The sequence below is a fragment of the Erpetoichthys calabaricus genome, chromosome 8, assembly GCF_900747795.2.
Source record: "Erpetoichthys calabaricus chromosome 8, fErpCal1.3, whole genome shotgun sequence".
In the NCBI taxonomy this organism is placed as follows: domain Eukaryota; kingdom Metazoa; phylum Chordata; class Cladistia; order Polypteriformes; family Polypteridae; genus Erpetoichthys; species Erpetoichthys calabaricus.
The window spans coordinates 173,279,354-173,295,064 of record NC_041401.2 but is presented as its reverse complement, the minus strand read 5'-3'; the positions used below and the strand labels follow the sequence as shown (position 1 = coordinate 173,295,064).

At 37.4% G+C, this 15,711-nt stretch overlaps 1 protein-coding gene across 2 annotated transcripts in view; it reads left to right on the top strand.

Annotated features, from left to right (window-relative positions):
* The window catches only part of pex14 (peroxisomal biogenesis factor 14), a 319,589-nt gene extending 304,200 nt beyond the window's left edge, over nt 1-15,389 (top strand). The window contains exons 8-9 of one of the 2 annotated variants that reach the window (XM_028807829.2): nt 5,390-5,481; nt 13,593-15,389. In XM_028807829.2, coding sequence (XP_028663662.1) covers nt 5,390-5,481; nt 13,593-14,052 — 552 coding nt within the window. In that variant the 3' untranslated portion in view covers nt 14,053-15,389. Of the gene's footprint in view, nt 1-5,386; nt 5,482-13,592 lie in introns of both variants that reach the window. The other variant, XM_028807828.2, reaches the window with a different exon arrangement.
* Nucleotides 15,390-15,711: the final 322 nt, after the last annotated feature.

Below are 15,711 nucleotides of genomic sequence, written 5' to 3'. Positions count from 1 at the left end.
GAAAAAGACACAGAGATTACATTTTTATGAAAGCAAGGTGGATAAAGTTTACAAAATTTACAGTATGCCTCCTTGGTTCATTTATGGTTTGAACTAGTTTCACTGCTTTCTGCACACAGTTTGAATGACCTTACCCTAAAGATACATCGAGATGTTTAAAAAAAAAAAAAACTCAGTCAGTAGTGTTTTATATAAAAGGTCAAGGAACTGAAAATCCTTTGGTTACTCAAGCTCAACCGATTTTTAATTTTGCATAAAGGTCACAGTGATGGATTTTTGCTCTTCCCTGTTGCTAATAGGGCTGGTCTGGCGGATAGTTGCCTCAGTGAAATGTATGTGGCCAAGATCATGGCAAATGACAGAGGTGCTCTATAACAGTGGGCCCTGTCCTCAACACTCATTTAGCTTTCTGAAGAGCTCTGAAATGTATTGAAAATAAATTTGCACTCTGTATCAGGGAGCATCAGAGCATTTCAGTTATTATAGTATTGTACAAATAATGTTATTCCCATTTGGATATTGTTTTTCCTCTATAAAAGTGAAAGTATGTGCCACCAAATGCAGATTGGAGGTTGTAGGATCCTCTTGAACAAATATTGTTAAGTTTGTTATTTTGGAACTGTTTCAAAAAAACTGGTTAAATCCTGCTCTCTTTTTATTCATATGTAGTTTTTGCAATAGCCATTTGATTTTGTTTTTAATTTGCACTACTACATTAATTCTTACATGTTTTCATCTTCAATCACAGCCATATCTGGAACACAGTTGAGCAGGAATACATTCTGAAAATCATACAACACTGTGCACTTAAATAGTTTTATCTAAATAATGTCTGTCAAAAATATGTGAATGTTTAGCTGTATAGCATAAATATTAGACATTAACAAGGAAGTAATTAGACAAGGATTTTGGAGAAATTGAAGAAATCTAATATAACCAGTGATGTGACTAGGTACAAATGTAAAGACTGTGCCTAATGGAAGCTTGAGCTAGGCATCCTTGATGACCTGTAGCAGAACGGTCTTTGAATACTAATCACTGTTAACTCACAGTATGCAAAGACAACAGATTGGAAGTAACGTTGGTGAAGTGGAGAGAATATACACAGTGTGTGGACACTTGTTTGGAAGTTGAATAACCATAAATAATTTTAGGCAGTTAACGTGCAGTTGCATGATTCTGTAGTGTACAAAAACTGGATAGCAGCTCTTTTAAAAAAAAAAAAAAAAAAAAACTAACTAACTAACTGTGATGTCTTAAAAATATCCGAGTTGTGCTGATTTAATTGTCATAGCATCAGGGAGTTTAATAATTCTTTAGAAAAAGTGTACGCAAGTTACCCATACCATTAATTATTCTACAAAGGTATTCTTGCATCTGTATAAATTTAGCAGATGCAATGGTATTTGTGTGATTATTTTTTCCATAGTAATTAAATGTGTATATCAGAATTGTATCTACATTGTAATTTGGACTCTATGGTGAAATAAATAGAATAACTTTCTTATACAATATTTTCCAGCTTAAAAAAAGGCAAAGTCTTGTAGTGATTGTTCTGGTTGCTGACCATGCTACATTAAAAAATGTATTGATTGTTTGATTGATTATTCTTGCATCTTTCATTAATGCTCTGTTGGGCATCTTTTATTTTGTATAGTTCCCCGAGGCTACTCTGCAAACAAAATGTTGTACATAAATAAAACAGATTGATCTCAGAAGCATGCAGTATGGAAAGAAGAATGGGTCTTTTCCACATCTGTCTGCCAGTCAAATTAAAAATAATAATAAAGATGTTGCTCTGAATTCTTCAGAAAATTATAGGTTCATGTGAAACTCTGTCTGTTTTCATGTGACATGATTGGTGATATGATAGTATTCCATATAAAAAAAACTGTACCATAGAAGCTCACAGGAATTAAAAAAATAGCATTTGACAGCAGTGACAACGTGATGCTCAGTACATTGTTGTGTTTGTATCCACCAGCCCTTTAACTGTGCTCTTTGTTTTAGTACATCTGTCTACTAACCACAGTTTTCTCAGAGAGAAATATCCTGCTCTTAATACAGTCTTTGTTTTAGTGACCAGTGTTTTAAACTGTAAAATTTTAGTACATCAGATGAACACACTGGAGTCAAATTTATATTTAAGGTCCTAGCAACACTACGCCAAGCAGGGTGGCTAATACGTACTTTGAAGAGTTCACCTTTGATGTCCCACAAATTCCGGTTCTAATCTTCCCTCTCTGTTGCTGACCTTATACCATGTGGTGTGGTAGCTGTCTAAATGAAATGTTGTTGAACCGTTCTTGCTACTGGAGATAACTGTACACAGGTCAGCATTAGCCATTTATAAGCTATTAGCCTGTGCAATCAAATATGGCAGATGCAGAGGGCATAAGAGTCAGAATGGACTGAGCAGCTGTTTTAGTACAAAACGGGTTTGACTAATTTTGGTTTGCTTCACATGGCAGAGCAGTAGCTAGTGTTTTTTTTCCGCTTCGTATATTATGTGTGACCTCATAGTGCCTTGTTCATACCTCTCATCAGGGGTTGCATAATAAATCGTACTGTGATGCATCAAAATAAAACTTTTTTTCTCTTCCAGAGAATATGCATGATATGCATTGCTTTGTTCTCCTTGGAACTGTGGGCTTATTTTTTTTAACAGATGGAGGCTTTGCTAAAAATAAAAATGAGGTTTTGCACTTCCAGCACCCTGTCAGTGTATTTCATTTGTGGAAGGATTTATAATTTTTGTCAATACTTAACTCAGTGATATCACAACATGGAGTGATATTTTCTTTATTTAAAATACTGAAATAGCTCTCACTTTCTTTCTCATGTGCATGATGCTTGTATGTTTCAGTTTTTATCCGTTATGAAAGACTTTTTACAACTTCTCCTTATCGGTTTTGAGAAAGTTCCTTAATTTGTCATTTAGCCTTTATTAAATATTGTTTTCCTGTGTTGAGTGTAGTTCCTCTTTTTATTTTAGTTTTATTTAGAGAAATTAATGTTTAGCTGTTTCTTGACACTGTGCTTAATGATGTCAGTTTGAAGTTCCCTAAAATGAGAAACCACTCATAATATTTTATATTTCACAAGACTGATGTGGTCAGTTTCTCATTCTAATTAAGTCCCATGCTTTCAAAGTTCACTATACCATATGTGGTTTGGTGGTCAGCTTATTGTAATGTAGTACAATGAGTGATAGTGAATATATATCAGTGTGTTCTGTGGTTAATTGGTATCTGGCCCAAGCTTGGTTCCTACCTTTCTTGTGATGCTGCTGCCATGGACTCTGGACTCCCTTTCACTGTGAATTGAGTTAAGTGTTCTTGATGGTGGATTAAAGGATTCTTCACAATATTATATAGCTGAACAGTGGAGCAAACATCAATCAATTATTCTGTAAAGACAGACATGCAAAACAAGCTATTTTTAAATATATACCACATAAGCAGAAAAGGTGAAACTCCATATGGTTGTGAATTCAGAAGAAAAGCAAATACTTTTGTTTGCTCACTACTCCTGAATAAAGTAAACATCTTATACATATAACCTGCAAACAACCAGTAGCTGAAATTTCCCAAAATACTTTGATAAAACCAACATTGCTGGAATACATTGTAAGTTCTATTTGGTGTTACAGGGCATTAATTGCAGTATGAGGTTATGTCCTGAACCAAATATCAGCCAGTCATCGGAGGCACATGTGCTCATACTCACAGCATGCCATGTTTACCCCAAAGTCATTTTACATCTGCATTTCACAAAACATTGTGAAAATAAAGCATATTAAAGAATTGTACACATATAAAAAGTAAAAGTATATCAAAATAACCAGAAATGATTAGGTAGATAGGAGGTAGGGCTTTCTGCACATATTGGAAACTCCCCAGCTTGATTACACCGTCGTCTTTGTGCTAACATATCTCTCCCCAGTAATTCAACACTCACTGCCAACAGATTCTGCCAATGCAACATTCACATTTTTGTGATTGGCAGTCACACAAGTGGTTGTGTCACAGCACATATGATGATTTACAGGCAGCTGGGTGTGTTTGATCCACCTTCTGCTCCTGTTCCACATTCACAGTCCATACTACTCTGCCATTGTTACAATTGTTTGTGACATTAGCTGTTACTTTGAGGTCATTGTATGTTACCAGGTCATTCTTCAACTGAAGTCTTGAAAATTGAACCTACACATTCCATCTGATGGTTTTTAGTCAAATCACAGAATGCCAGAGTTGAACTAATACTGTACAACACTTGATAGCATCTTTCTGTACTCACCATAGTAGTTAAAGTATTTATCATCTTTATAGAACACCTGTCTGCTCTCAGAGAGGAGGAGATTACAAAGATAACTGTATTATTAACTAGCCTTTACAGAATAAAATCTAGAAACGTATGTGGTTCCTGTGACTATACTATCACACAAACTTGGATGCATAGATGTCCATCTAAAAATATTTTTGTTTATGTGTGTGAGCCGTTACCTAATAACCTTTTATTTTTTTGTAGCAGTGCAGTTTTGTCAAATTTTATATTAGTGACAAATTTGTTTTATCTGTATTTATATATAAATAACCTTCTTCATAGTTATTATCTTTTGAGAAAAAATATCACAAATAGGAAATACGTATGTGTTACTTATTTTGCATTATAGCAAATAATGTAAAATATTATGTAGCCAACACTGGGCAATTCAAATAGGGAAAAAGAAATGTGTGCAGGGTTGTTGACTTGCCGAGTGACCCTGAACAGGCCACTTATGTTGTCTGTCAACACCTGCAAAAGAAAAATAACTGTATTGTAAATCTTTATTCACAAAATACCTTAATATTGTGTGTTCATTATCATTAATAGTAATCATAATACATTTTATTTATTTAGTGTCTGTGCTGTGCTCAAAGTGCTTAAAATATTATAGAGGGTCACAGTCACCTGAATTAATACAGTATGTAGAAGGAAATATGGTAAGGGAGAATCAGCAGATGCTGAAATGACGGAATACCATTGGGTGATTTACAGCACAGATAGAAAGATCAGCATAATAAACATCAACCTAGACAGTGCCATATTAATAAACTTTCCTTTTACCACAGTATGGCAAATGTATTAGGTTTCTGCTACTGACCACTTGCAAAATCCCTGCCTTTTATTATCTTCCCTTATATGTCATTTAACTGTTTTGCTTAGGTGTGCCTTTTATCTGGAAAACAAAATTATTAAAGGTAAACTGCTCATCTGGGCTGTGAATCTAACCTGACTGAAGGTGTGGTAGTTCCATAACAGAATTGAACTATCATCGCTTCCTGGTCAGAAGTACTGAATAGTCATGTTTTTTTTTTCTTTTTCTTTTCATTTATTTTGCCAGCAGACCGCATCAGCAACAAATCGTATGTTAGAAAGCCAGAGCATCAGTGAACTGAAAGCAGAGATTGTATCACTGAAGGGGCTCCTATTGAGCAGGTAAGGCAAATGTGTCTATTTCTTGATTATGTCTGTTAGTTAATATCATTGTGCAACTTGTATTTTTGATTACTTTAATGCTTTGAGTTGTCCTTGAAATCACAGTCAATGATTTTATCTGAAATATTCAACTCTAAACTTCATCCATTGTGGTTTATTTTTGTTGAATGTAAGTGCTATATATATAGCAGGAAAAAATAACTTAAAACATTGTCTTTCCGATCATACCATTTGGATGGGAAACACAAAATGTATCATTAGCTTTTCAATCTTCTTAAATAAAACTAGAGAATAAAAATAATTCAAAATAATTAAAGTTGCCAGTGTAAGGCTAGTAGAGGATAGCTTAAAACAACACCAGCTTGTGAAACTTTGTTATCCTGTTCTTAATTGAGATCCTCCCTAAATACTGTTCGATTTTATTTCCCTTTTTTAATCGTTCTTGTTCCTCTCTTCCCATTAAAAATGGGATAAAAAAAATACTTAACAGCATTCTGTGTCCCTTCAGTGGAGGGGGTGCAGAGGATAATACTGAGACGCTATCTGAAACCATTTTTCTTTCCCTCATATGCCTGCAACACAGCATAATACAGTGACATTCAGTTGGACTGGAACATGCGTGAAAGTTCGAGAGGTATAAGTGGAGCATAACAGTTACTCATCAGTATGCTAAGAAGCACTGCTGTTGTACTCTAAGTTGAAGTTGAAAGAGCACTGCTCAGAAAACTAACACAGGGAGAACAGGCAGTGTGTGAGTTGTTACTTTTGTGTGTCTTGCTGTCTGGGCACTCCATTTCTCTGTACACTTTGTTATTACTACTCTTACCTGCTATTTTTAGACTTTTTGTCTTGTGTCACCTAGTTTTTGGAGTGCTTCCATTTCCTGACTCTGTTAGTTGTAATTCTGTTTATTTTACACTAATTTAATTGATTCCTCAACCCATTTTATTGCTCTTATTCGCTTACTCAATACCAGTCAGAAAAAAACCTGCTCTCCCACCTTCACGTCCATCATTCTTCCTACTGAGACTGGCATCTATTAGAAAGATTGCTCCAGTTTGAAATAAAGCTGGAAGTAGATTTCTCATTCTTCACTATATCATACAGTTGCACAGAACCATCCATATCACTGTTGAAGGTTACTTTGCAAATAGCTCCTGGTATTCTAGGTTTTAGTTTTTCTTTTTTACCACTCTAGACTAATACAAAAAATGTTTTTCCCCACAACATTAACAAATCACAATATTAGGTAATGTTACATTTGGATTAAGTGAATTCTCAATTTTGACAAAATGCTTGATTACATTGTTTCAAAAGACTGTGAAATACTGAAGCTGTGTAGTAACCTCACTCTAAAAGTCTGTTAAATTACAACAAACAGGCAGAGGGTTTGATAGGCTCATTGATTAAATGAAGATATTCTCCACACCATTTGCACAGAACAAACAACCCTGTCCCAATCTTGAACTTTCTTGTTCTGACCATTTTAGTTTGTTTGGTCTCTGTCATTGAGAATGTTGTCATTTTTGTGACATCTGCATAGATCACAGGGTGGATTCACACCAGTCAAATAAACGGTTGGTTTGTTCAGATTAGTTTGCTGCTATTCCCTGAAAGAGAGGGAATCTCTTTTACTATTTTCTTTCCCATCTATCATTCCCTTCTTACTCACTTTCTGATGCTTATTTGGTTTCTGCAGTACTTTTTCACTCATTCACTCCTTTTCACTTAATTATTACTCTCACTTTTTGTCCCTTACACAATTAGATTAGCTCTCTTTAGGCCTGTCACTTTCTCATGCATTACTTTCTTCTCATGCTTTCTCTGGTTTTTTTTCATGTCTTACTTCTATTATTGTATCTGCTTTTTTCTGTTTTCCTTTTATTTGTGTTACATACTCTCACTGAGAGATTAAACGTTGTTTATTTCTGACCCACCACCCCCCAAAAACGCAAACAAAGCAGTGTCTTAGAGCACAGTTTTTTGTTCTACTTTTATTAACATTAACTCAGTTTCTAAGTTATTAAGTAGGATGAACTCATTGTCATATGAAAGGATTAAGAATCTTTGTCTCAGATTAAGAAAATAAAGAACATTTAATTGAGAAGAGGGAATCAAAAATTTCAGATCAGGAAGCAGAATGTATTTTTTATTTATTTTTTTAAACTAAGTCATCGGTTCTAGTTCAAAGCATGCTTTTAGGAATATCTAGATGTTTGCTACTGTATATAACACTCTTCTCATTCCTTTTGTTTATCCTCAGATACTTTCTGTTATTTAATAAGCAATCTATATATTGATGGTATAACATAACATTCTCAAATCTAATTATTCCACTTCAGGATCTTGAGGGGGCAGAGCCTATCCCAGCAACATCAGAGGCAGGAACCAACCCTGGATTGCAAACCATTACATCACAGGGTCCACTCATACACACCCACACTCACACTCACACAGGGTCTGTCTGAATCCCCAATCATGCTAACATGCACATCTTTGGGATGTTGATTTCTAGTATCATTTCCCTCATTATCTTTATTGCCATTGATTGACGTACCAAATATACATGCTTTGTCTGATTAGCTGGCTCTGTCATTGGATATGCCCTTCTGCCTGTCTGTCTCTGTTCTTACAAGATACCTAAAGAATTCAGTGTTTCCACTTCTGTCCATCTATCAGAATCTAGTAATTTATAAATCTGTTTCAGTATTCGTTTTACTACACTCTTGCTTCATGTAATGTCAGATTCCTTGTTAAAACGTAAAGATTTAAAAATGTTTAAAAAAAAAAAATACTATCCAAAACCAGATTTTAAACAGTACATTCAGCAGTTTATTAAAAGAGGTTGCTGTCACCATTTTTGTGAAAATTTAGCACAGGAGGGCTTATACTTGGTCTCAGTGTTAATGAAGTAACAAGCAATTATTTTATGTTTTTACTATAGTTGTATTTTATTTACAGTATTATTAGTGCACAGCATGCTTGGCTTATAAATGAAAGTGCACTTTAAACTGAACTAAACCTGACCTACCTGTAGAGTCTGTGAAAATGGACCACTAACATATACTTACATTTTCATACCAAATATTTAGTCTCTGTGAAAACCAAACAAAAAGTTGAATCTACACGCTGTCACACTGAAAATTGGTCAACCCTTAGTGTCTGAAAATGGATGGTTGGAATTTTGGGCTCCATTTCTTACATCTTTCTTAATCCAGTTCTTGGTCACAGGGGTAAGGCCAATTGAGGCAGCACACCTCTTAAATTTTTTTTTTTTTTTAAACATTGTTTTTAATCCTTTTTAAAAGACAGGGTGCATTATATGGGAATCAGCCAAAAACGGACAAAGTTCAAGTATTCAAGGAAACTTTTTTGCCGTATAATGCATAAACTTCAAGATCAGTCCTGAAGCAACTATAATAGTAGGACTTGCACATGTTCATCAGCGAGATTGACGGGCGCCAACTGGAAGTATGGCAAAGACATCTTTTTTGCGATGTAGAAATTTATACAGCCAAGGTTTCATAAATATTCAACAGTTTCTGTAGTCATAATGCAAATGAAGTTTTAAACAATCATTTACATTTTGAAAATCATGAGGATGAAAGCTTGTATGTAACATTTAGATAGTTGCTGCTTGTTGGACATGTTCTGAACACATCGCCACCCCCCCACCCACCCTCTTTCTCTCTCTCTTTTTTCAATCCATTAAGTTATTTTGAAACTGGCACCTGTTGAAGTGTGTCTCAAATTCAGTCAAGTATTTTATGTCGCATAACCAGCAGCTGAATTTTCACCCAGCTAATTCACTGGTTATGGAAACAAAGATGCAAATACTCATGGTTACTTTTTTCTTTTCTTTTTTTTTTTTTTTTTTTTACCCACTCCCCATTTTAGTCATTACTTGCACTGACAGAATCAACAGGCCAAAGATTTGCTTACCTAAAAATCTATATCCTGCATTAACAACTTAGCAAAATTCTACAAAGTCAGTAACAATAAAAAGCCAATCAGCATTCGGTATAATGTAGCTTTCTCAACAACCTCATTCGTCATTCATTTTGTGCCCGATTAACGAATTACCATTGATTACCGCCTGTCAACGTCGCCTTCTCTCAGGATGTGTGAAAAGGGCGCTCTTGCAAATTGCTTCCTGAGAGTGCATTTTAAAGTATGATAGACTGGATTGAACAACCTGAAAAGTCAGCACGCACACATGCGTTTATACCGGCCTAAAGCCACAAGGTGTCACTCAAATGTTCAGAGCAAGTGGGAAAGGTCACAATGGGAAAAAAAAGGTCACCAATTCTTGGCTTCTAGTTGTCCAAACTGATTTTGAGAACAAGAGGTATACTTTCTCAAGCATAGCATGGCTGGTTGTGTTTGGTGATTTTTTTTTTTTTTTGATTTTTTTTTTGTAAAGCAATAAATGTTGAAGGTAACGGAAATGCTTTAATTTGTTTTGGTTAAATTTAGCGCTGGGTAAAGGACATAGTCCATCAGATCTCTTTATTACACCACCCATGACTTAGCAGTACAATTTCTCTGAATTTCTGAAGCCTTCCAAAGGTATTTAGGGCATGATGTTGCAAATGGTTATTAAAGCTGACTAGCAGCTACAGGCTTTGTTCCCAATCCAGTAACTCTCATAATGGACTTTGAACGTTTGCCATGTTCACAAGTTTTCCTCCCCATTTGCATAGATGCGTTTATTACAATCATCAGCAACTGTAAATTATTTCTGTATGTGGTGGTGGTTCTATTAGTGTCCAGTAGCCAGCTGAGCCTGTTCGTGCATTGGTAAACGTAAGCCTCCTGCAACCTAATGGACAAAACAATTTTAGAAAAATATGTGAATGTTTAAGTAACATTTGATCTTCTGTTGTTGTGATAATATGCTTGCTATTTTGGCCTGTTCGGATTGTACCACTAGAACTAGTGCAGTACATAAGACTCCATGATGGGTGCAGGTCTCTTTGTGACTCGGTCTTTGAAAAACATTCCTAGGTTTGAATATTTCGCCCCATTGTAACAACTGAAAACCTTTTTGTTTATGACGTTTGTAAACATCCATGAATAAACATGTAAATGCGCTGTGAGTGGCTTGGAAGAATTAAACCACCAATTTAATTATTAAATCCAGCCTTGGAGACTTCAATTTTTTTTCCCACTTTTTTACTTGGTGATTAGTGCAGACACTGTGGCTTGTACTGGGGACAGCTGTCTGCACTCCTCCCACACACACAAATGTGCACTTGTTCACTTAACACGACTTGTACATTTGCTCATCCTTTAACACTAAGATGGGCATGAAAAAGCAAGGTGCTCCCTGCTCAAATTACGTGACCCGCATGGAACTGCTAATTGGTGAACCATGCCTTAGAGTTGCCATGCAGACCCCGCCCCTTCCCCCTGAGAGATGGAAATTGTCATTAGGAAGAATTTATTGTTCCTTTACAGTTCGGCTAAGTGCTTTTGAAAAAGTGAGAGTGTGCATTTTTTTCTAACATAGGAGCCAGCAAAGTAGGCAAATTAAATTTCTTGATAGTGTTTATGATGATAATGAAAAATATGCACATCATCTTGTTTGCATTGCGCCGAGATGGAAAACTCCCACAGCAATTTATCCCCCACACCACCCCCCCACCACAGATAGAGTTTTTATGAATTTAAAATCCTATACACATTAGTCAGTGCCAAGGCTGAAGGCACTGCATTAGGCACTGGTCTAAAAGAGACAAGCTGAATGTCCTGGAATCTTGTTTCTTGGATAACGCTCTCAATGGTACTGTGGCACTAGGCCAAGTGAATGCCACAGATGCAAGTGGTCGAGCATCCAGGATCCCACTGAGCTATGGACACTTAATTGGAAATAGGTGGTATTTCATAGCTCAGACTCATTTGTCACACATTTTAGGTGATTAATAGTTAAAGAGTGGAAAAATATTGACTAGGTCCAACTGAACAAGTAATTGAATCAATAAAGCTAATTGTGAAAATTAGCTACAGTAAACAAGTAGAGACACAGTGGCCTTCAAACACTGAAGATGTTTGCTCTTGAGCCCTAATCCATCCAAGCAAACCCAAACCCTGACACTAAAGATGGATTTTGTACTCGCAAAACTGGAACTTGTCATTTGACAACTAATCTGCACTGATAGTAATCAACTAAATGGTGACCAGGTAACAGCTATATCTCCCTGTTCTCACTTATTTTTTTCTATCCAGCATTTTATTTTAGCAACCTGTGGAGACATTACATTGTTCATGTTCTTGCACTCCAGTGCATTGCTAGACACTACGTTTAGTCAACAGTTCCATCCAAAACAAAGACCGATGCCCTGTGCTTAAAAAGTACATGCTTTGAGAACAGAGCTACATGTACTTTAACGCACAACCTGGCCAGATTGGCTTGTTTTTGTCATGTCTTCAGTATGCAAATGAAAGGCTCAAGTAAAAATACAGATAATATAATGGTGTACGGAATGGCCAAGCCATTTCAACTACAATGGCAGCTTTAGCATTGTTAGAAGGCATCTCAAATAGAAGAATTAGAAGAGAGCATGTATTTAGAAATCACACTGATTCTAAGTAGGTTTAGATTTCTAAGAGCTGTCCTCTTGGAGCTGTGTGCTGAACTGTGGCTGACTTTATAAAGGAAGACTTTTAGTGTGTGCTACCTGCTCCTTTGCAGGTTCTGTCCACCCTCACGTTTTTAGCCACAGGAGCTTTTCAACATCACCTGGCTGACTGATTGAGTATTTCTCAGTCATCACTGAGTATCACAGTACCAGCTGTATGGGATGGTATTATGTGCTTGTTATCCAGATACTATAGATAAGATGATTTTTTTTTTGTGCTTATGCACATTTCTAGTTTTGTCCATACAACATGTTTTAGTGTGAATTTCTTCACAAGGTGTTATACATGAGGCCCCAGGACATTATAGTATAGCTTTGGCTTTGTGCTTAGAGTCCTTGTCTTGCTGGAAAACAAATCTCCCAAGGTGCAGGTTTCTTGCAGATTACGTCAGGTGTTCTTCCAGGATTTCCCTGTATTTTCCTGCTTTCTTTTTCCCCCTCACAAGTCTTCCAGAACCTGCTGCAGAGAAGACACCCTACAGCCTGAGGCTATCACTATCACCAAATCTCTCGTTGAGGGTGGGGTGTTTTTAATAATGTGCAATGTTTGGCTTTTACCAAACATGCTGTTTAGTGTGATAGTCAAACAGTTTGGTCTCCTCTGACTATTAAATTTTCTTCCAGCTGACTTCAGAGTCTCCAATGTGCCTTCTGCCGAGACTTTTTAAGATTTTTTTATTAACAAGTGGCTTTCTCTCACTCACTGTCCCATAAAGCGGTGACCAGTGAAATAATCCAGTTATAGTTGTTGTCTGCACAGTCTCCAGTCTTGGCTGCTGTTGTCAGCAGTTCTCACCGGTCTCTTGATGGCGTTACTCATTCACCATCTTCTTGTATGGTTACTCAGCTTTTGTAGATGGCCTGGTCTAACAGATTTCCAGTTCTGCCATACTCATACTCTTTCCATTTCTTAATGACTGATTTAACTGGACTCCAAAGATATTCAGTGATTTGGATATGTTCTTGTCTCTATTCCAACTTGTGCTTTTCAATCCCCTTTTTATAGAATTGCTTGGAATGTTCTTTTGTCTTCATGGTATTGTTTAGACTACCATACTGACTAACCACAAGTTGAACCTTCCACATTCAGCTGCATTTAGAATATAATCATCTGAAATCCCAGACAGGTGACCTCCTAATTTCGTGCCTTCTAAAGCCAATTAGCTGCACCAGTGATGATTTTGGGGTATTGTATTAAAGGTGGTTAATACTTATGGGATCAGTTATTTTGTGCTTTATGTCTATAATTTATTTAGAACACTTTGCAGAGGTCAGTTATTACTTCCAACATTACATTTTTTTTCTTTGTTTATCAGTGTCAAAAAATCAAAATTATATCCACCATGATTCAATGGTGTATAACAAAATGAGAAAAGGGGGTGACTATTTTCAATAGGTGATGTAAATTTTAGGATTCAGTGGTGATGAATGTAACACAAACCAGTCTGAGACTCTGTGCTCTCTCTTCAGGAGGCAGTTCCCATCTTCTCCTTCAACGTCAAAGATCCCTTCTTGGCAAATCCCGCTCAAGCCGACCAGTCTGATCAACTCGCCATCTGCCAATCACAACAGCAGCAGTGATATCTCGCCTGTCAGCAATGAGTCCTCATCCTCATCCCCTGTCAAAGAAAATCACAGCCCAGAAGGGTCAAAGGGAAGCACACACGCCCTGAACAGCGACCTTGGTGTGGACGTCAACCTCAACCTGGACGTCAAGGACCAAGTGAGGATGGAAGTGCAAGGGGAGGAGGAAAAAAAGGATAATGATGATGAAGAGGAGGATGAAGATGATGATGTAAGTCATGTGGATGAAGAGGAGTGCCTCACGGTGCAGACAGAGGACCGACGGGGGGGTGATGGACAAATAAACGAACAGGTGGACAAACTGAGACGCCCAGAAGGGGCAAGCAACGAGAATGAGGTTGACTAGCCCACCCATACGCCTATTTTTGTGTTTTTTTTTCTTTTGTTTGTTTGTTTGTTTTTTGTTTTTTTTTATGTAGGGGTTTCGATTTGCCTTTTTCTTCTCCCTCTCCCTCCACACAAATTCACCGTGCTTTAATAATGATGGCACAGCTCTCTATGTAGCACTTGTGGTGCACATAGCTCTGCTGACTACCTCCTGATCGAAAGGAGAAACGAGCAGAGCATGTGAGAAGTGTGGCAGCAGGACCCCATCTTGTGCCCTGCAGCAGCTGTCTATGGGAGGGGTGGAGGGGAACCAAAGATGTCGGCTGTTAACTGGCAGCGCCAGGCTGCAACGTTCCGGTCAGTTGTGCCACAGCACACCACTAGTAGAACTTTCATTTAGTAAATATGATTAACGGGGAAATAGAGTTAAAAATTAAATTCACACTTCAAGAGTGTTGTTCAATAATTGTAGAAAAGACCAAGGAATATGTGATTAATGAAATGTTTGGCTAAACATTTGGCTCACCAAATTCAGGTAAAAGCTATGAAGTTTCCTTCAGTTATTTTAATCCTGCTGTCACCTGAGATGTTGGTGTTCAGGCAGCCGAGCAAAGTAGCAGGTTGCATATAGTGACTTAATGTGCTGGTGGGAGGGCTTATAACCCCCTCCGTTGTGTTGGGGTGGGCACACATCAGTCAGGTGTGTGTGAGAAGATTTTTAAACATTGGGTACCCACACTGCTGAACATGTGCACTTCACCTCCATTCACAGATCTGCTCTTCAGCTTTTATGATTATTTGCAACCTGGTGGATGTTCCTTGTGGAGCTCAAGTGAATGTGGGAGCATAGCTCTGAAAGAGACCCTCCAGCAGTGGATTTGTGCAGTAGTCATGCAGAGGTCTAACACCCCCTTACAGGTGATGCAACAGAATCATCAGCCACTTTCCCACTGCCATGTCACTTTTAATTTTTTTTTTTGTTTGTTTGTTTAAGCACCATGCTGCGCAGCTGTCACAGGGATTTCTGTTCTGCTACTGAAGTGAGGGGGAATTTGAAAAAAAACAGACAAAGAAACGGGCATCTTTAGTTTCTTTCCCCTATTTGGTTTTTATGGCCTGGTCAATAATTCAGGATCTAACCTGGAAGACACCTCAAAGAAGCCAAAAAAAAAAGGGACGCTGCTAAGTCGTATCACTTTGTCCTGATTTGTCACCAGTGCATGTTGGGGACAGCCAGATCCTCGCCCACCTTCTTAATCAAAGCACACATCCTGTTAGCTGCCGGTGTCGTGATTCTGTACAAGCGTCGGACATCAAACTCGTGTATATAATTGGAATAAATCTGCTTTAACACGACACGCTGGACATTGCTCTCTGACTTTTTATTCTGGTGCTCACACGCTCTTTGGTTTGTTTTGGGTGTTTTTGTTTTTTTTAATCTTTTTTTTTCTTAAGTCTGTTTTGCTTTTGTTAGTGAGCACTTTTGGATTTTCCACCTCATCTCAGAACTCAACAAACCCACAACATACATGGTGGAAGCAAGATGAAAACTGCACCGCTGGCTCTGCACAGTGAGGCAAAAAGTCAAAGTGACTATTGGGGCTTAGCAAAACAGCAAAGGATGTCTGCACACATCAGGGCTTGACTGACCAATCACAAAGCCAGAACTGATGGAAAC